This window comes from Hyla sarda, chromosome 7 (assembly GCF_029499605.1).
Source record: "Hyla sarda isolate aHylSar1 chromosome 7, aHylSar1.hap1, whole genome shotgun sequence".
Taxonomy (NCBI): Eukaryota; Metazoa; Chordata; class Amphibia; order Anura; family Hylidae; genus Hyla; species Hyla sarda.
In genome coordinates this window covers 163,194,500-163,215,682 of record NC_079195.1, presented here as the reverse complement: position 1 = coordinate 163,215,682, position 21,183 = coordinate 163,194,500, and the positions used below count along the sequence as shown (strand labels likewise).

The 21,183-nt window shown below is 48.3% G+C and overlaps 1 protein-coding gene across 4 annotated transcripts in view; it reads left to right on the top strand.

Annotated features, from left to right (window-relative positions):
* Window positions 1–21,183, top strand: part of PATL1 (PAT1 homolog 1, processing body mRNA decay factor) — a 169,100-nt gene that overhangs the window by 77,485 nt on the left and 70,432 nt on the right. For all 4 annotated transcript variants that reach the window (XM_056531171.1, XM_056531169.1, XM_056531170.1 and 1 more), the window contains exon 10: window positions 18,214–18,394. In XM_056531171.1, the coding sequence (XP_056387146.1) occupies window positions 18,214–18,394 (181 nt within the window). The remainder of the gene's footprint in view (window positions 1–18,213; window positions 18,395–21,183) is intronic.

Sequence of the window (21,183 nt, the reverse complement as noted above, 5' to 3'; positions counted from 1 at the left end):
TACTTAAAAAAAATAATTAATAAAAAGTGAAATAAACTAAAACCTATATAAATTGGGTATACTTGTAACCGTAAGGACCTACAGAATAAAGATAAGGTGTCATTTGTATCGGAAAGTGCGCTGCATAGAAACAGAAGCCCTAAAAATTAGCAAAATTATGATTTTTATTTTTTTTATTTCACCCCACAATTTTTTTTTTGTTTCGCCACAGATTGTTAGAAATAAGTGATGTCATTACAAAGTACAATTGGTGACCCAAAAAACAAGCCCTTATATGGGTCTGAAGGTGCAAAATTGAACAAGTTATGATTTTTAGAAAGTGAGGAGGGGAAAACGAAAGTGCAAAAATGAGTGTTAATGCCTTGTTTTTTTAACTATGCAAAATATGTAACTTTCTTGGACTCTTCATTTGGGGATACAGGCTACTGATTGGTATATGCTCTTGCCACTAGGAGGGGCTGACACTAGGGGGAAAAAAAGTTGGCTTCTCCCTGGCAGACACAGTTGGCTTCTCCCTGGCAGATATACCTGCCCACCTGCCATGAGGAAATCAGTTTTAGCTAGTATCAGTAGGAGGCAGACACAGGTCTGGAGTTCTCCATACCTGGTCTTTTTCTTGTTCTATAGTTAGGGATGTTTTAGTTTTTTCATTCCTTTTATTTTCCGTTTTCAGGTGGGGGTTCAGGAGCATGGAGCTACCTGTTCCCCCTTCTGTGATGAAGGAGCACGGTGCATAAAAGTATGGGCTGTTAACCCCTACTCGCCAACAGCCAACGCCAGGGTAGTACCTTGGGTCCCCTCTTGTCCCTGCTCGCCCTGCTATGACAACCTGGTATGATGCAGCGTGGCGTTAAGCTGGCTGAAGACTCAATCAGGTGAGTATGAGAGGACATCTTCCCGGTAGGTGAGTATTCCCCCCTTCCCAGGCTGTGCTTAATTCCATCGCATCGGGGGTCGTTGCACCTAGCCCTGCGCTGCTCTCCACTGCCTGGCACTTACACGTTGCTAGCGGCCATGATGGTCGGGCAGGGAAACGGAGCATGCCTTTGCCCCCAGTCCCCTCTCCTGCAGCCCGGGAACTAGCACAGGGTTTTTTTTTTTTTTTTTGCTGCTGCGTACAGGGCTGGAGTTTCCCATACCTCACTGCTAATGTGAGGTGTCTAGTGGGGTGTCCCGGCATGTGTACTGCACCGTATGCCAGTTGGCTAGCCATTGGTCTGCATTGTTTTCTACACCGATACGCCACCCATCGTATATGTCTGCCACATTCGTGGCTGCAGCTCAGGGCCCCGCCTTCAGTTTGGGATGCCCTCTGGAGTGGATCTGTGTGTTCACGGGGCCCTGTACCAGTCAGCCAGACTGTGGCCTGCATGGTTTCCTACTCCACCGGGTCACCTACAATGTTCCTGTCGATCACATGGTGGGAGTTTCGGTACCCAGAGGTCTACATGGGCTCAGGCTCTGCCAGGTCAGCTTCTTATTTCCTGCTATACCGCAGCTGTGGTTTGGGTATCCCACGGTCGACGTGAGGGGTCTGGATGAGTGACCTTATGTGGTTCAGGACTTCCTATTCCAGCACACCAGACGGTCATCAGCACAGCTTCCTAATTTCCAGGAAACCTATCCCATACCTGACGCTCCCACTGCTGAAGTCCGGCAGCCCACCTTCAGTGTGCGATCCTAAAACAGTAACTCAGTATGTTAATCGTCCCTTATACCAGTGAGCCAGACTGTCTGCATGCTTTCCCGCACCACGTGCATTCTACATCAGTTATGTGTCTGCAGTTCGGGTGCTTTCTACACCATACTGTCTGTAGCACAGTCAGTGGGTAGGCTGGGAGGGTTTTCCACCGGTTTGTTAGACCTTCACAGAAGCAGCTACAGTCATTGTTCCCCTTTCACAGGTGGCGTAACGTTAGTCTGCTTCCAGCATCGTTCTGACTTACCAGTAGGTTCTCTGTCTGTTTGCCCTACTAAAAGCCGTCAGCTGCTCTATGCCTGCTACTTTGCGTGGCGGGAGTCCTTGTTCCCCACTACCATCTTGCGGTATCAGTCTCTGTGTCCCTAAATATGCTGTGGACACTCTACACGTATGACGCCCACCTTCCCCCTTTTCAGGGGGCGTACTTGGGCTTTCATGTGGTCTCATTCCGCACTTCTGCTGTGGCTGAGCACCTCTTTTCTGGAATGGGGACCGATAGGGCAACACCGTGTGTTCAACAGCCCCTAATGCCTTCAGACAAGTCAGGATTGCTCTGTGGATATGGCATCTGGTTTTCGTTCAGAGGATCCAAAGGTTTCGTTCCCTTGGGGATGTACTTCCTACAGCTTTATCATGATTCTTAAGCTTCCTTCTTGCATGCGTAGTCCCATCTATTAACCACGAGTCTCCCGGGTCCACATCCCTATGAGAACCTCAATTCTTCTCCATACCTCAGTATGTCACAGAGTTCCTGGGGTTGCTGTTGTCACCCGTATGTTCACCCATTACCGCAGGTCGGTGTTTAGCATGCTCTTACGGTACCTGGCTTAACCTTGCTATTTGCTCTTCTGCAGGGAGTGCACAGATCGAAGGGCTTGGCATGGACTGTGCCAGAGTTCACCATGACTGCCTATTGTTTCTCTCCCCGCTGGGGAACTGACCATATGGAGCCATTTCTCTTTTCTCCCCCTCTTCCCCTTCATGGGTGGGGTATCTCACTCAGTCTCTTTTCTGCTAAGAGCAATCAGGGGGTGGTTTGGCCAACTATGTTTCTGTGCACTCGGCCTACTATTGCAGTCTGGCAATTTTCCCATTTCTTGGCTCCCTCCGGCTGCTTATGCAACCATGGCACTCTCCTCTGCTGGAGGAGTTTGTATGTCATGTATGATTCGGCTATGGCTGGCCTGGTCTCCATCTGTTGTATGGTTAATGCCTTTGTCAGCTTAGCTCCCTCTGTCTCCGTCTCAGTTTCTGTCTTGACGGAATGTTGTTTTGGAGTCTTCTGGTCTGTTCGGTCTGATGGGTCCAATGCTTGTTTCTACTTGTCCATCCCCTCTTGTTTGCGGGTGGGAGGAGTCTTCCTGTATTAGGCACCCTCCTAGGCGGCAGTGGCATGCCTTCATGTCTGGGACAGTTTTCCCTTCCTTGGGGCCTTAGTGATGTGGTAGTCTTGGGCAGGCGGGACATTTCTGCCCAGGTCTTTTTAGCGATCCCTTTGTGGGGTAGTCTCTTTCAACCACTCTATTTCTTGTCTCGACGTGGCGGTACATCTACTGGAATTCTTTGCTGAAGCGAGATGCTCACACTCTACGAGCGTAGAGCTTCCGGAAGACTTGGGAACCTCCAGTTCCCATGTTTGGTTGCTCCGGTATTACGGGATGCTCTTCTCATGGCGTTTAGGTCCTTGTCCATCCGTTCTGCTTCCTTTCTCCTCCTTTAGGGTCCCTGTACCCGGATGGCTTTCTGGTCAGCCGGATTGCGCCAGTCTAGACCATGGGTGTCAAACATGCGGCCCGCGGCCTGGGCCTCGTATGTTCGCGCGGCTCACCATGTCACGTGATGTCACGCTGAGTCCCAGAATTCAAGGGCCGGCGTCCTGACGCTCTAGAGCGTGACATGACTTGAACGGACGCGAACATTACCGCCCGCGGCGTTAGTTGTGCTGCTCTGGCTCTCTCTGACAGTGAGTAAATGTGATATAAATGTTCTGCACTAGGGTTCCTAGGGGTATACTATCTGCCTGCCTACTGGGTCTAGGGAGAGGGGGGTTAATCTGGGGGTACTACCTGCCTACTGGGGGCGAGGGGGTTAATCTGGGCCCTCCCCCGTAGGCAGGTAGTACCCCCAGATTAACCCCCTCCCCCCTAGTAGGAAGGTAGTACCCCCAGACTAACCCCCTCAGTACAAAGGTATTACCCCCAGATTACCCCCCCCCCACAGCAGGCATGTAGTACCCCCAGATTAACCCCCTCCTGGGGTACTGCCTGCCTACTTGAGGGGGAGGGGCTTAATCTGGGGGTACTACATGCCTGCTGGGGGGAGGTGGTTAATCTGGGGGTACTACCTGCCTATTGGGTGGAGGGGATTAATCTGGGGACCAGTAGGCAGGTAGTACCCCCAGATTAACCCCCTCCCCCCAGTAGGAAGTACCCCCAGATTAACCCCCATCTTCCCCCCAGTAGGAAGGTAGTACCCCCAGATGAACCTCCTCCTGTAGTACTTGGGGGTACTGCCTGCCTATTGGGGGGGGGATAGGGTTAATCTTGGGGGGTACTACATGCCTTCTTGGGGGGGAAGAGGGGGTTAATCTGGGGGTACTACATTCCTCCTGGGGGGCGGTAGGGGGTCAATCTGGGGGTTCTACCTGCCTACTGGGGGGCCCAGATTACGCCCTCCCCCAAACGGCAGGTAGTACTCCCAGATTAACCCCCTCCCCCCAGTAGGAATGTAGTTCCCCCAGAATAACCCCCTCCCCCCAGCAGGCATGTAGTACCGCCAGATTAACCCCCTCCTGGGGTACTGCCTGGCTACTTGGGGGGGGGGAGGGGCTTAATCTGGGGGCACTACATGCCTGCCCTGGGTAGGGGGTTAATCTGGGGGTACTACCTGCCTATTGGGGGGAGGGGGTTAATCTGGGGACCCCCAGTAGGCAGGTAGTACCCCCAGATTAACCCCCATCTTCCCCCCAGTAGGAAGGTAGTACCCCCAGATGAACCCCCTCCCCCCAGCAGGCATGTAGTACCCACAGATTAACCCCCTCCTGGGGTACTACCTGCCTACTGGGGGGAGGGGGTTAATCTGGCAGTACTACCTTCCTACTGGGGGGGCAGGGCTCCATGTCTATTTTGCTTGGGGCCGCCAAATTCCTTCAAATGGCCCTGGTCACCACTCATCAGCACGTCATCTTCAGTGTTCCGACCACCGCTTCTCTGGTCCCGGGACCTACTGCTATGGCCCATAGGCCATAGCAGTAGATTGTGACGCCAGACCGGAGGATCGGTGGACAGAGCACTGAAGTGGGGCAGAAAACAGGCATACAGTCTCCAGCCATACATATGGCTGAAGGCTGTATGTCTGTGGGGGAACTGTACGGCAGCTAATGTGGGGGGGAACTGTACGGCAGCTAATGTGGGGGGGAACTGTACGGCAGCTAATGTGGGGGGGGAACTGTACGGCAGCTCATGTTGGGGGGGAACTGTAGGGCAGCTAATGTGGGGGGGGAACTGTAGGGCAGCTAATGTGGGGGGGAAACTGTAGGGCAGCTAATGTGGGGGGGGAACTGTAGGGCAGCTAATGTGGGGAGGGAACTGTAAGGCAGCTAATGTGGGGGGGGAACTGTACGGCAGCTAATGTGGGGGGGGGACTGTACGGCAGCTAACGTGGGGGGGGGGGGGGAACTGCACGGCAGCTAATGTGGGGTGGGGGGGGACTGCACGGCAGCTAATGTGGGGTGGGGGGGGGAACTGTACGGCAGCTAATGTGGGGAGGGGGGGGAACTGTACGGCAGCTAATGTGGGGGGGTGGACTGTACGGCAGCTAATGTGGGGGGGTGGACTGTACGGCAGCTAATGTGGGGGGGTGGACTGTACGGCAGCTAATGTGGGGGGGGTGGACTGTACGGCAGCTAATGTGGGGGGGGGAACTGTACGGCAGCTAATGTGGGGGGGGGGGACTGTAGGGCAGCTAATGTGGGGGGAGGAACTGTAGGGCAGCTAATGTGGGGGGGGGGAACTGTAGGGCAGCTAGTGGGGGGGGGGAACTGTAGGGCAGCTAGTGGGGGGGGGGAACTGTAGGGCAGCTAATGTGGGGGGGGGAACTGTAGGGCAGCTAATGTGGGGGGGGAACTGTAGGGCAGCTAATGTGGGGGGGGAACTGTAGGGCAGCTAATGTGGGGGGGGAACTGTAGGGCAGCTAATGTGGGGGGGGGGGAACTGTAGGGCAGCTAATGTGGGGGGGGGAACTGTAGGGCAGCTAATGTGGGGGGGGGGAACTGTAGGGCAGCTAATGTGGGGGGGGGGAACTGTAGGGCAGCTAATGTGGGGGGGGAACTGTAGGGCAGCTAATGTGGGGGGGGGGGGACTGTAGGGCAGCTAATGTGGGGAGGGGGGGGGACTGTAGGGCAGCTAATGTGGGGAGGGGGGGAACTGTAGGGCAGCTAATGTGGGGAGGGGGGGGGGAACTGTAGGGCAGCTAATGTGGGGAGGGGGGGGAACTGTAGGGCAGCTAATGTGGGGAGGGGGGGGAACTGTAGGGCAGCTAATGTGGGGAGGGGGGGGAACTGTAGGGCAGCTAATGTGGGGAGGGGGGGGAACTGTAGGGCAGCTAATGTGGGGAGGGGGGGGGAACTGTAGGGCAGCTAATGTGGGGAGGGGGGGGAACTGTAGGGCAGCTAATGTGGGGAGGGGGGGGAACTGTAGGGCAGCTAATGTGGGGAGGGGGGGGAACTGTACGGCAGCTAATGTGGGGAGGGGGGGGGAACTGTACGGCAGCTAATGTGGGGAGGGGGGGGGGAACTGTATACGTGTATAAATAATAAAGTTGGCCCCTCCCATCAGGATATACCCTCCCTACAGACTCTGAGCTAACAGTTTTAGCTTAGTGTCTGTAGGAGGCAGACACAGGTCTGGAATTCGGCTTCCGCTGGACAAGCTCTGTCATCAGGAGCTCGTCTTCTCTGGCGTCCTGTTCGATGCCATCCTGTTTGTGTCCAGTCGGACAACTCCACAGTTGTGGCATATGTCAAATGCCAGGGAGGCACTCACAGCCCCGCAGCGATGGCCAAGGTCTCCAGGATCCTTCACTGGGCAGAACTCAGAGTTCCTTCCATCTCGGCGATTCACATCCCGGGAGTGGGAAAATTGGGAGGCGAACTTCCTCAGTCGCCCTTCGGCCGACCCTGGCGAGTGGGCTCTTGGAGAGGTGTTTGCGGATATCTTCAACCTCTGGGGCACTCTGGACGTGGACCTATTTGCGCCCACAACAACCAGAAAGTTCCTCACTACATTGCAAAGTCCCGGGATCCCCTGGGCCTAGCCATAGATGCCCTAGTGATCCCCTGCTCGCACTTTGCCCTCCCCCACCTATTCTCTCCTCTTCCTCTCCTTCCCTGGGTCCCGAGGAAGCTCAAAGCGGAGGGTGTCCCCGCCATTCTCGTGGCTCCAGACTGGCCCAAGCGTGCGTGGTACGCCGACGTGGTTCAACTAGTGGACGACGTGCCACTATTCCTCCCAGTTCGTCCTGACCTGCTCTCTCAGGGTCCCCTTTGCCACCCCAATTTACTGTCGCTGCATTTGACGGTGTGGCGGTTGAGACCGCGGTTCTGAGGGCCAGGGGCGTTCTCTCACCAAGGGATCCGCATTATGATCAAGGTGCGCATGGCTTCCTCTACGAAGATTTATCACCACTCCTTCTCTCCAGTGGTGTTCTCCCTCCCTTGACTTCTTTCCTTTTTACAGTCTGGGCTGGAACAACACTTGGCTCTCAGTTCCCTTAAGGGTCAGGTGTCTGCTCTCTCCATTCTTTCAGCGTCCTTTGGCTTCCGATCCTCATATCAGGACTTTTCTGCAGGGTGTTGCTCATATGGTCCCCCCTTACAGATCCCCCTACTCCCCCTTGGGATCTGAATCTGGTTCTTAGTGCCCTGCAGGGTACTCCCTTCGAACCTCTCTGGGACGTTCCTCTTCGTATCTTTTCCTGGAAGGTGGCCTTCCTCATTGCGGTCACTTCCATTAGGAGAGTTTCAGAGCTGGCAGCTCTCTCCTGCCCCTCTCCTTACCTGGTTTTACAACGGACAAGGTTTTTTTCCCCTTGCGGTCCAATCTTGTTTTTTGCCTAAGGTGGTCTACGCCTTTCAACTAAAGGAGATATCGTCCTTCCGTACTTTTGTCCTGCTCCGTCCCATCCCAGGGAACGTTTGCTTCATGGTCTTGATGTGATATGGGCTTTCAGACACTTCTTCCTTTCGCCAGTGTGACTCTTTCTTTGTGCTTGCAAATCTGTAAGCCGGCCACTTGGTCGTCCTTTCACACATTTTCAAAATTTTACCCGGTGCATACCTTTGCATCAGCTGATGCTGATTTGGGTCGCAAGGTGTTGCTATTGGCCATATGTAGACCAATATATGGCGGGTTGATACTCAAGTTTAATTCCTATAGGTCACCTAAGTGACCCAAAAGTACCCAATTTCCCATATATTCCCAAAAACTTTATTATTAAATCTTAATTAAGCACACATTAATTTAAAAATTGCAGTGTTTTTCCGCTCCTAAGGTAATAGCTGCTATACAGCACTCTCCGTATTTTTGATCGGTGTACACCTGCAGTGTGTACAGCCAATGTAGGAGCTAACACTGATATTTAAAATCAAAGCTCAGCCCCCCTCAACATGTTTCGCTGCTGGACGCAGCTTTGTCAAGAGGTTAATGGGCACTGAGGTTAGAACGCCATAGTCGGGGTTTATAAAAACTCCCCTTGATGACATCATTGAATTAGAAGCTAGTTGCTGATTGGCTGACACGCCATCAGTCCTATCCGCTTGCTGTCATGTTGTTTGACAGCCCTTTCATCCTATAGTTGTGATCGTTCATCAGCAAATCAGATTCCCTGATGCAATGTCTGCTTGTGAATGGTTAATTCCTTTGTGACGTATGTGCGCAAAGAATCCTGCGCCGACACATAGCGCACGGGCGCCCAGAAATTCGTTGTCTGCGCACTAGATCCTGCGCGAATACTTGGTAAGTTTTTCATGCCGGCATTCCGTCACATATGTATCACTGCGCACAAGAACCTGTGCGAACACTTAGTCGTACACATGTCGCGCCATCATACACATTACTGCGCATAAAGAGCTGCGCGAACACTTGTTCATATGCATACCACCTAACTATTGTGAATTGCTATGTATAGAGACTGCGCGAACACTTAGTTCTTATCCGTTGTGTCTAGATAATTCTTACAGGTAAGTATAGTGCATCACTCTTCTTATTAGGATGCTGGAACATACCCCAATTTAATTTTATTATTAAGTGATAGGAATCATAATCTTCAATTATTCATATCCTGAAGGACATAATGATGATAGTATATGTGATTATAGTATCGCAGATATGCATAATAGATGGTTTATCTGGGTGTATGATTAATACTGATATCAATATATGCCATTGTGTGAAATTAGCCTGTAGTCCCCTCCTCCATCTAATAATCAGATCCACCTAATTGAGTTATATAGATTGCTATTCAATCCAATATTTGGTAAATTATCTATATTCAATGTGCCCTATCTAATTACCAACTTCTCCTTTTACAGTTCTCTAGGATACCATATTTGCTGTGATCATGTAAGGTAAGTGTCCTATCTACTAATATAGGGTTCTCTCTTTCTTATTATCTAGATATCCATCTTATTAATATGGTTCAGTTATACTATATCACTTGAATAAGGCTATTTATTGTCCATCACAATTTAAGGTAATACATCGATATGTAAACATATAAAATAGCTTCTATTTCATGTCCATCTTAGATTGGCCATGTGCTTACAAGTTTAGAACAATATATTATTTTATAATATTGCAGGTATTATCATATAAAAGGTGCGAAGGTAAATCCTTCATTTAGTCCTGATGGGCTCAAACTTTTCAAACGCTGAATCCATTTTGCTTCCTCTCTTAGTAACTTTTTGTCCAAGTTCCCTCTTCTAGGAGGGGGAGAAATATACGTGAACATCTGGTTCACAGTCTGTATCAGGACAAACGGGAGGGAACGTGGCTACGGTCCACTATAAAGGGATCATACCCGTGTGGCAATTGTTCTTTTTGTGGATTTCTTCCCAGAGTTAAAGAATTTACAAATCCGATTGACAGTCGCAGATATGTAATTAGGGATTTCATCAACTGCCAAACGGCTGGGGTAGTGTATATAGCTCAGTGCGGATGTACCAAGATATATGTAGGAAAAACCACACAACAGCTTAGAAGACGAATATCCAAACATCTAAGCACAATCCGCACTAGAGAGGACACACCGCTCGCTAGACATATCCGCGACTATCATGGTGGGGAGGTCACTACCCTCAAATTTTGGGGATTGATGAAAGTGACCTTAGGCCCTAGAAGAGGGAACTTGGACAAAAAGTTACTAAGAGAGGAAGCAAAATGGATTCAGCGTTTGAAAAGTTTGAGCCCATCAGGACTAAATGAAGGATTTACCTTCGCACCTTTTATATGATAATACCTGCAATATTATAAAATAATATATTGTTCTAAACTTGTAAGCACATGGCCAATCTAAGATGGACATGAAATAGAAGCTATTTTATATGTTTACATATCGATATATTGCCTTAAATTGTGATGGACAATAAATAGCCTTATTCAAGTGATATAGTATAACTGAACCATATTAATAAGATGGATATCTAGATAATAAGAAAGAGAGAACCCTATATTAGTAGATAGGACACTTACCTTACATGATCACAGCAAATATGGTATCCTAGAGAACTGTAAAAGGAGAAGTTGGTAATTAGATAGGGCACATTGAATATAGATAATTTACCAAATATTGGATTGAATAGCAATCTATATAACTCAATTAGGTGGATCTGATTATTAGATGGAGGAGGGGACTACAGGCTAATTTCACACAATGGCATATATTGATATCAGTATTAATCATACACCCAGATAAACCATCTATTATGCATATCTGCGATACTATAATCACATATACTATCATCATTATGTCCTTCAGGATATGAATAATTGAAGATTATGATTCCTATCACTTAATAATAAAATTAAATTGGGGTATGTTCCAGCATCCTAATAAGAAGAGTGATGCACTATACTTACCTGTAAGAATTATCTAGACACAACGGATAAGAACTAAGTGTTCGCGCAGTCTCTATACATAGCAATTCACAATAGTTAGGTGGTATGCATATGAACAAGTGTTCGCGCAGCTCTTTATGCGCAGTAATGTGTATGATGGCGCGACATGTGTACGACTAAGTGTTCGCGCAGGTTCTTGTGCGCAGTGATACATATGTGACGGAATGCCGGCATGAAAAACTTACCAAGTATTCGCGCAGGATCTAGTGCGCAGACAACGAATTTCTGGGCGCCCGTGCGCTATGTGTCGGCGCAGGATTCTTTGCGCACATACGTCACAAAGGAATTAACCATTCACAAGCAGACATTGCATCAGGGAATCTGATTTGCTGATGAACGATCACAACTATAGGATGAAAGGGCTGTCAAACAACATGACAGCAAGCGGATAGGACTGATGGCGTGTCAGCCAATCAGCAACTAGCTTCTAATTCAATGATGTCATCAAGGGGAGTTTTTATAAACCCCGACTATGGCGTTCTAACCTCAGTGCCCATTAACCTCTTGACAAAGCTGCGTCCAGCAGCGAAACATGTTGAGGGGGGCTGAGCTTTGATTTTAAATATCAGTGTTAGCTCCTACATTGGCTGTACACGCTGCAGGTGTACACCGATCAAAAATACGGAGAGTGCTGTATAGCAGCTATTACCTTAGGAGCGGAAAAACACTGCAATTTTTAAATTAATGTGTGCTTAATTAAGATTTAATAATAAAGTTTTTGGGAATATATGGGAAATTGGGTACTTTTGGGTCACTTAGGTGACCTATAGGAATTAAGCAAGGTGTTGCTAGGCTGTGGCCTAGCTTTCCACCTGTTTTGAGTTTTTTTCCACCCAGGGACTGCTTTGTCCCACGGTCTCTGTGTCCCTCAATAGAGACGAATGAGAAAAAAGGATATTTTTATGCTTGCCGTAAAATCTCTTAATCGGAGGATCTATTGGGGGACACACTGGATCTATTGGGGGACAGTAACTGTTTTTTCTTTCCCTATTGGTCCTCTCCTACTGCTTTGGGACTAAACTGTTAGCTCAGAATCTGTAGGCGGGGTATATCCTGCTGGGAGGGCTTTCTTTTGTTGCCTAGTGTCAAGCCTCCTAGTGGCAGCAGCATATACCGTACCCATGGTATCTGTGTCCCCCAATGGCTCCTCCAAGAAAGAGATTTTACTTTAAGCATAAAAATCTATTTTTTTCCTTCTGTTGGTACACTAATATGCTGGGGTTATCCAATTTAACATTTTCACAAGGGGTAATGGGAGAAATTGGGTTACAAATTTTGGAGGGCTTTTTCTCCTGACTATGGAAATACATCCACATATGGGGTAACATGCTGGGCGGGCTCACAATAAAGCTCAGAAGTCATAGAGGTCTGTTTGCGTTTGAGGTCTATGGCATATAAGTAGCTGACTGTTATATATACATACATTTAGAGGAAAATACTAAAAAGAAACACCCATATGTGACTCCATTACAGAAAGTACACCACTCGAGGAATGGGTATAGGGCTAAAGAGGACATTTTGAACGTACAGGTGTTTCCTAAGTTTATTATCCAGGAATGGATGAAGGGTAGCTTTTGAAAATTGCAATTTTCAACCTATGCTCTGCTTCATCATTCTGTGAACAACTAACATGTGACTCCGAATTGTCGCCTGAAAATACGACAGAGCTTTTGAGTGAGAACTCTTCGCATTTGAGGCCTATGTTTGTTACTGACCTAACGGACAGTTACATATATTCAGAGGAAAATACAAGAAAGGAACACCCACATGTGAGCCTATAACAAACTGTACACCCTAGGGAAGGTGTATCACTTATTTTCCAGGAATGGATGAAGTGTAGTTTGGGGGGAAATGAAAATGGCAATTTTACTACTGATATGCCAATTATTTTCCGAGAATGATGACTGATGGCTAGGAGTATATATAGCCAAAAGTAAAAATGATGCCCGCCCCAAACCCTATGCTTTGAATCATCATTCTGGGAATGGGATGTGTGTGGCCCGTCCCTATTCTGTTACCTCAAATGCGCACCCCGCTCAGGTGGGGATAGAGCGCTGCGCATTTGAGGCAACTTGCAAACCCCAATACTGTTGACTCTGTCCCATGACCCATTTTTTGGGGTGGAAAAATAAATGATTTCTCGGCCACTCTTCATTGGGGGACACCTAACTGATGGGTGTATGCTCTTGCCAATAGGAGGCGCTGACACCAGTAAGAAAAAAAGTTGGGTCCTCCCTGGCAGGATATATACGCCCACTGGAAGTGAGGTAATCAGTTTTAGCTAGTGTCATTAGGAGGCAAGACACAGGTCTGGGAGCTCCCCAGACCTGGTTCTTTAAAAAAAAAAATATTTTCTAGTAAGGGCTGTTTAGTTAGGTTCTTTACTCCCTTTTGTTTCCTTTTTTCAGGTGGGGGTTCAGGAGCATGGGGCTACCTGTTCCCCCAAGGGGCGTGGGACATAAAAGTAAGAACATTTAACCCCTTTCCGCCAATGGCCACCGCCTGGGGTTGCACCTAGGGTCTGGGTTCCCCTATCTTCCCTGCTCGTCCTGCTGTCTCAGCCTGACGTGATGCAGGTGACTTAAAAGCTGGCTGAAGACATCTGGTTCTGTGCTTCTTGGGGTTGATCTCCTTCCGGGATGGTTCCGGCCCATCTGGCTTCCTAGTCGACTTTTTCTTGTCTCCCTATATGGATTGTAGGTTAATGTATCGACGAAAGACGATCTCTTCCTTTTGGTGTCCTGGTCAGTCTCCATGGACGGGGGATCTTTCAGTTGCTCAGTTTCTGGGCCTCGGTTGTTTCTGGACTGGGCTCTCATCTACAGGCCTTATGATTGAGTGGGTTCGGTCTCTGACTGTTTTCTCTAGTGGTTGTTATTCCCACCCTAGGGGGACTGCTTTGGTATGTCCCATTAGTGTCCCCCAATGAAGAGCGACCAAGAAAAAGGAGATTTTTTATTTTTTTTGTACTCGCCATAAAATCTTTCTCGTAGCCTTCATTGGGGGACACCGTACCCACCCATTTCTTCAATTTTTTTTGTCTGGATTATCTTTTCCGTTTTTTATTTTTTATTTTTTTTAATCCGGGGTTCTTTGTAGGGTCCTTTTGGACATGTTTGTTGTTGGCTTCTCCTACTGCTTTGTGACAAAATGGATTTCCTCATTTCCAGTGGGCGGGTATATCCTGACAGGGAGGAGCAGACTTTTTTCTTCCTAGTGTCAGCTGCTCCTAGTGGCAAGAGCATATACCCATCAGTGGTCCCCCAATGAAGTCTACGAGAGAGAGATTTTACAGTGTGTACAAAAAAATCTCCTTATTAAGGGTATTGGGAAAGAGGTGTTTGGTTTGGAAGACAATGTACTCTGGACTGGTACATTGGAGTAGAATTCTGGGGAATTAAAATTAGGGAAAAGGATAAAAAAAAAATTGTGCTCCATGGAAGTGTGTTACTCCCTGAAGGAATCTCTAATGCAGAGGCCCGGATGATCGGGGCAAGTGTCACACTGAGTGGTGGTGTTCTTCCGAATCCCCCCTCCTGTGACACACTCTGCATTTTTTGGGGGGATCGTCCCTTCATTCAATTGTGGGGGACCTCACCTGGAAAGTGTTGGCCGGGCGCCTGTAATTCCAGAGGTGCTCTGACCCGCTCTTAGACGGTCACCAAAGATTAGGGCTTTTAGAACTTCCTCTTGGAACTGCAGGAATGTCCCTGTGTTCCCAGCATACTGGGACAGTACAAAAGAGTTGTACATGGCAACCTGTACCATGTAGACCACAAGTTGGCATCATATGGCTTGAGGACTTGATCAGAGAGATCAACTCCCTTCATATTCTGATTGTAGTCCAGAATACAATCGAGTTTGAGTTGGTTGATGACCGGTCTGATTTTATACAGTCGGGATCACTTCGGGGAGAACATGCCGCATTATCAGCATAATGCAAACATTTCAGAATGGCCTTGAACCGGGGACGTGTCATGGCCATACTGTAGAGTGGGGTTTGGTAGAGGATGTCCCCAGTCCAGTACTTTCTGACAATGGATTTTTTAACTTGGCCCATATGCAGCATGAGGCCCCAAAATGTCCTTATTTCAGGTGCATTGAGTACCATCCATTGGGTCTAGCTAAAAAGGAGCCTGGTTTTGCAGCAACGAACTGTTGGGCATACAGGTTCGTCTGGTCAACCATCAGATTGACAAAGTAGTCACTGAAAAAAAAAACTAAAATACTCCATTTCAGTGAACCCGACGATGCCAACAAACTCTGGAATCAAGAGCTCGTGGTCTGGACAAATTCACAGGAATGGGGCACCAGTAAACTTGGCTGGGGGCTTTGACTAGTATGAGCGGCAGGGAGACTCATACTAGCATGGGGCACAGGGTCAGGAGCAGAGGAGGTTTACGGCCTCGCATGGCGGCGTCTCCGCCGCCTTGGTGGCTCATCATCAGAAGATGATGAGGAGGACGAGGAAATAAGGAAGGTGGGGTCTTCCTCGTCCTCTGTGGCGCTTTCAGTGTCGGAGACAAGTAAGGCATATGCCTCCCCGCTGCAAACTTCCTGCAGGACATTTCCCTACTCTAATGGGGGCGGGTGGGTGGGTGTGTGTGGGGGGTGGGGGAAACTTAAGTCGTGCATGTGCTGCGTGTAGTGTGTGCTTTTACTTCCTGTCCTACCCTAACCCTCCCTAACCCATCACCTAACTAAACAAAAATATAAAACTAAACAAGAAAAAGAAACTTCTAGCGTAAAAATCCCTGCGCCAAAAAAAAGCGTTTACCCAATCAGTGGTGTGTGCACTGATTAGCACTGGGTGGCTGCAGGGGGTTCAGAAGTCAGTGGGGGGTGGGGGTCCGGACACTCAGCCCAGAACAGTGGCTGGTGGCACGTACACAGACCCCCACACAAAAAAAATGAAAAATAAAATCAGCCGCTAAAACCCGAAAAAAAAAGCACCTGCCTGAACCCCTCAAAAAAACGCTGATCAGTGATAAATCACTGACAGCGGTGGGGCAGGCCGCACACACAGGTACAGTCCGTCCACACAGCACAGGCCAGCTACTGGTGGCACGTACTGACTATAGGTGCAAAAAAATAAAATAAAAAAAGACTCTTATAATCCCCCAAAAAGCGCCTGCACCACAAAAACATTGCTGATCACTACTACGGAACTGATCAGCGGTGGGTGGGCTTTAGCGAACGGTGGCGGGCCGGTCTGTTATACGGAAGAGGGCCCAGCCACACGATAAGCCAAAGGAAAAAGGTCTGCGGCCCAAAAATAAAAACGCTGGGGGCAGGCCGCAGCGAAAGGTGCTACGGACCCGCGGACACCTACAGATGGTACGCTGAACAAAAAAAGTATATTTTTTTGTTTAACCATCTAAAGATCTGTCCCTGCCCAACTAAAGCTTTCTCTAATCGCCACTGTGCCAAGGGGCACAGAACAATGCCAGATGGCACTTTTTCGCTCTGAGGGGGAAGATGGCAGCACGGGGCTCTGTCCTGCTCACCAGTTCACAGATGTGTGGTGGGCAGAACAGAGCAACATGCTCCTTCACCCTCCTTCCCCTGCCGTGATTGGTGCGGCCACTACGACCGCCCAATCACAGCTGTCCTGGGGGGTGGCAACACTGCCACCTGCCAGTACAGTACGGAGAGTGATTGGTGTATATTACACCACTGGTCACTCTCCTCTTCCGGGTCATCAGGTCACATATGACCCAGAATCGCCGTGGATCGTAGGTCTGTACTCAGGACCCCCCTCGGCGAAATGCTGGGATGCCTGCTGAATAGTCTCAGAAGGCATCCCGGTCCGGTCCCCGCTCGGCGAGCGGCGGGGACCAGAGAAATGCAAAAGTTACATACCTTCCTCCGCTCCCCCGGTGCCTCTGGTAACTCACTCCGGTCTTCGCGCCGATCCTCTTTCTGGTTGCTGGTGGTCGGTGATTCATACTGCACTCAGCCAATCACCCGACTTGGCCGGCGATAGGCTGAGTGGCAGTGTGACGTTTTCGGCCCCGGCACATGTAGTACTCTAAGTGGTTAATGCTGCCGTAAGAGCAAGAGCACTTTTTTTATTTTTATTTATTTATATATATTTTTTTATATAACACAAAAGCTCTCAAATTGTTTCTCAAACTGCTTTCCATGTTATGTATTGTAGAGGAGGAGATGGGCAGTGAAAGACCAAAAGCTTAATTTCAAGACAGTCAGATTTTGTGCCAGAAATAACTACCGTATTTATCGGCGTATAACACGCACTTTTTAGGCTAAAATTTTTAGCCTAAAGTCTACCTGCGTGTTATACGCCAATAAGCCGCTTCAGTTCAAGGATTTAAAGCGGGGGCTTTAAATCAATGAACTGCAGCGGCTTTGCAGGTGCAGAGACCTGCCGTCGCTGCCGGCTTCTCTGCCCCTGCCTGTCTTGGGGTCTAAAGCCCTGCTGCCGGCCCTTCTCTCCACCTGGCTATCGGTGCCGCTGCCCGTTCTCTCCCCCTGGCTATCTGTGCCGCTGCCCCATTGCCGGCGCCGATATCCAGGGGGAGAGAAGCGGCGCCGACAGACAGGGGGAAAGAAGGGGCAGCGGCACCCATTGCTGGCGCCGCTGCCCCGTTGCCTCCCCCATCCCCGGTTGTATAATTACCTGTTGCTGGGGTCGGGTCCACGCTGCTTCAGGCCTCCGGTGTGCGTCCCCTGCGTTGTTGCTATGCGCTGCTATGCGCTGCGAGACGCAATGATGTCACTCATCATTGTGCCGTGCAGTGCATAGAAACGACGCAGGGGACGCGGACCCGACCCCGGCAACAGGTAATTATACAACCGGGAATGGGGGAGGCAACGGGGCAGCGGCGCCGGCAATGGGTGCCGCTGCCTCTTCTCTCGCCCTGGCTATCGGCGCCGGTAGTCAGGGGGAGAGAACGGGCAGCGGCGCAGATAGCCAGCGGGAGAGAAGCGGTGGCAGCAGGGCTCTAGACCCCAGGAAAGGCAGGGGGAGAGAAGCGGGCAGTGACAGCTTCTCCCCCCCCCCCCCCCCCCTGCCTTTCCTGGGGGCTTCTGCGGGGTCAGAAACAGTGTATCGGGGTATACACATGCGCACACACACGCACCCTCATTTTACCAAGGATATTTGGGTAAAAAACTTTTTATAGCGTGTTATAGGAGGGTGCGTGGTATACCCCAATAAATATGGTATATAGAGGTTTTTACATATCCAAGTGATTTTAGTTTTAGAATATTTTTATTTAAAAAAAAGTAGGTTATTTCCAAATTTATAACTGCAATTTGTCATGCTGTCACAGTTTTGCACACGTGAACAAGTATTGTATGTTGTGTGTTCTTCAGCCAACACAGAGGTGTTAATGGCTCCGGAGGGGATCGCTCTTCAAGGCCTTCACATACTGATGTTCATCGCCGTGACCCCTATGCAGGGCTTATGCTTCAACGAGAGAAGGAGTGGGTCTGCCGTATCCAGCTTCTCCAGCTTCAGAGCACTGACCCCTACCATGATGACTTCTACTATCAGGTAAATGGTCTTAAACGGGTACTCCACTGGAAAACAGTGAATCAACTGGTGCCAGAAAGTTAAGCAGATTTGTAAATGATTTATATTAAAAAATCTTAATCCTTCCAGTACTTATCAGCTGCTATATGCTTCACAGGAAGTTCTTTTCTTTTTTTCCTTTGTCTTACCACAGTGCTCTCTGCTGACACCTCTGTCCATTTTAGGAACTATCCAGAGTAGGAGCAAATCCCTATAGCAAACCTATCCTTCTCTGGACCGTTCCGAAAATGGACAGAGAACAATGTGGTCAGACAGAAAGGAAATTCAAAAACAAAATAACTTCCTGTGAAGCAAATAACAGCTGATAAGTACTGGAAGGATTAAGATTTTTAAATAGAAGTAGTTTACAAATCTGTTTAACTTTCTGGCACCAGTTGATTTAAAAAAAAAAATTCCCCTTTTTGTTTAAAAGGGGAAAGAGTTCCCCTTTTAGAGAGATGTCAAATATGGCCAACAGGTTTCTAATGTGTATGGCCAATTTAACCTTCAAAGAAATTTTCAGAATTTGTGTTTGCAACAAGATTATATAATTCATCTAGGACTGTACAACTAAAGTTATGGCATAATCCCACAGAAAATACTAAAGGATTTGCTTACGTCTGAATTTTTTACATTAGCTATAAGAACAAGGTCAGTGTGCATAAACTTTTGGCATGGGTAAGGGCTCGTTCACACGGCCGCCTGCTTCCGTCAAGCAATGCCCATTCTGCAATCAGTTTACTACTTTTGCAAATGGGTTGCAAAGGGCTGTAAAAGAATCCCATTGATCTCAGTGGGATTTTTTTTACAGTCCTTTATAACCCGTTTGCTCCCGTTTTGTTTTTAATCTGTTATTTTTGACGGGTAAGAAGTTAAATGCAGAATTTTTTTGTCCCTCAACTCCTGCAGTGTTGTAGGACTACTACTCCCATCATGGAACAGACTTGTTTTCATGATGGGAGTAGTAGTCAAACCCCCCCCCCCCCCCCCACCCCCCGCTGCTGGAGTCTGCGGGTGGCTGGGGAGACTATATTAGTGCTTGTACTACTGCCCCCATCATGGAACAGAGTCTGTTCCATGATGGGGGTTGTAGTACAGGGACTGAGAGATTGATCGCACCGGGTCTCACTTCTGAGACCCGATGCGATCAGAAGTTATAGAGCAGGGGAGTGGGCAGCATGATCCGCAACCCTGTGATGGATCATGTGTTTTTAATTTCATTTTTAAATCCTCTGCCGGGAGCCCTGAATGGCCGGTACCGAGGAGCCAATCAGGGCTCCAAGCGGGGTTTTTAAAATGAATATTGTGAGTGGCAGCGGGTGCCATTTCTATATTAAAAGAGCTGTGGGGACAAGATATAGATATAGATATATATATATATATATATATATATATATATATATATATATATATAATATATATATATATATATATATATATATAATATATATATATATATATAAAAACAAAGGATAAGGAGCAGCACTCTGTAGATTATAGGTCGAAGATGGGTGCACACGGTCGGAATCCCAGGTCACGGGAGACACTTCACAATGTAGAAAGGAGAAGACTGTAGCACTCCAATAAGATGAAAAGTGAATGTGGCTTTATTCCAATTCAAACATCAAGGCAACGTTTCAGCTGCACGCAAAGGCTTGACAAAGGCTGCCTGCGTGCAGCTGAAACGTTGCCTTGATGTTTGAATTGGAATAAAGCCACATTCACTTTTCATCTTATTGGAGTGCTACAGTCTTCTCCTTTCTATATATATATATATATATATATATATATATATATATATATATATATATATATATATATATATAGTGCTGCAGGGGGGGGGGGGGGGGCAGACATAGCCTGTATATCTAGCCCCCAGCGCATTTTATAATATGCCCACCCAGCGCATTAATAAAGATATGACCCCGCCAGCGCATTTATAAATATATATACCCCTGCAGCGCATTTGTCATAATATGCCACCGCAGCGCTATATGTGAAAAGTATATCAACCAGCAGCCGTCCGGGCCGATTATGCTAATACAATACTTTTTATACATAGCGCTGCGGTGGCATATGTATATAGAAGCGCTGGGGGGGGGGCAGTGGGCAGACATATAGCATTAACTGCCCTCCACAGCGCTTCTATATACATATGCCACCGCAGTGCTATGTATGAAAAGTATTGTATCAGCATTTTCGGGCCGGCCGGCTGCTGGTCCGATGCGCTGCTGCTAGAATACTTTTCACATATAGCGCTGTGGTGGCATGTTATGACAAATGCGCTGTGGGGGGCACATTATACATACGCTGTGGGGGGGTATATATTTATAAATGTGCTTGAGGGGGTCATATCTTTATTAATGCGCTGCAGGGGGCATATTATAAATGCGCTGGGGGGCTAGATATATAGGCTATATGTCTGCCCACCCTGCAGTGCTATATATCTTACTCCCACAGCCCTTTTAATATAGATATGGCCCCCGCTGCCACTCACAATATTCATTTTAAAAACCCTGGTGGGAGCCACAGAATGTCATCCGTTTGCATCAGTTTTTCATCTGTTAGTATGAAAAGTCAGCCACCTACAGGCTCCCGCAGCCAGGACTACTACTACTACTCCCATCATGGAACAGACTGTTCCATGATGGGGGTAGTAGTATAAGCACTAATGTAGCCTTCTCAGTCACCTGGAGAATCCTGCAGCCAGGAACTACTACTCCCATCATGGAAACAAGTCTGTTCCATGATGGGAGTAGTAGTAGTAGTCC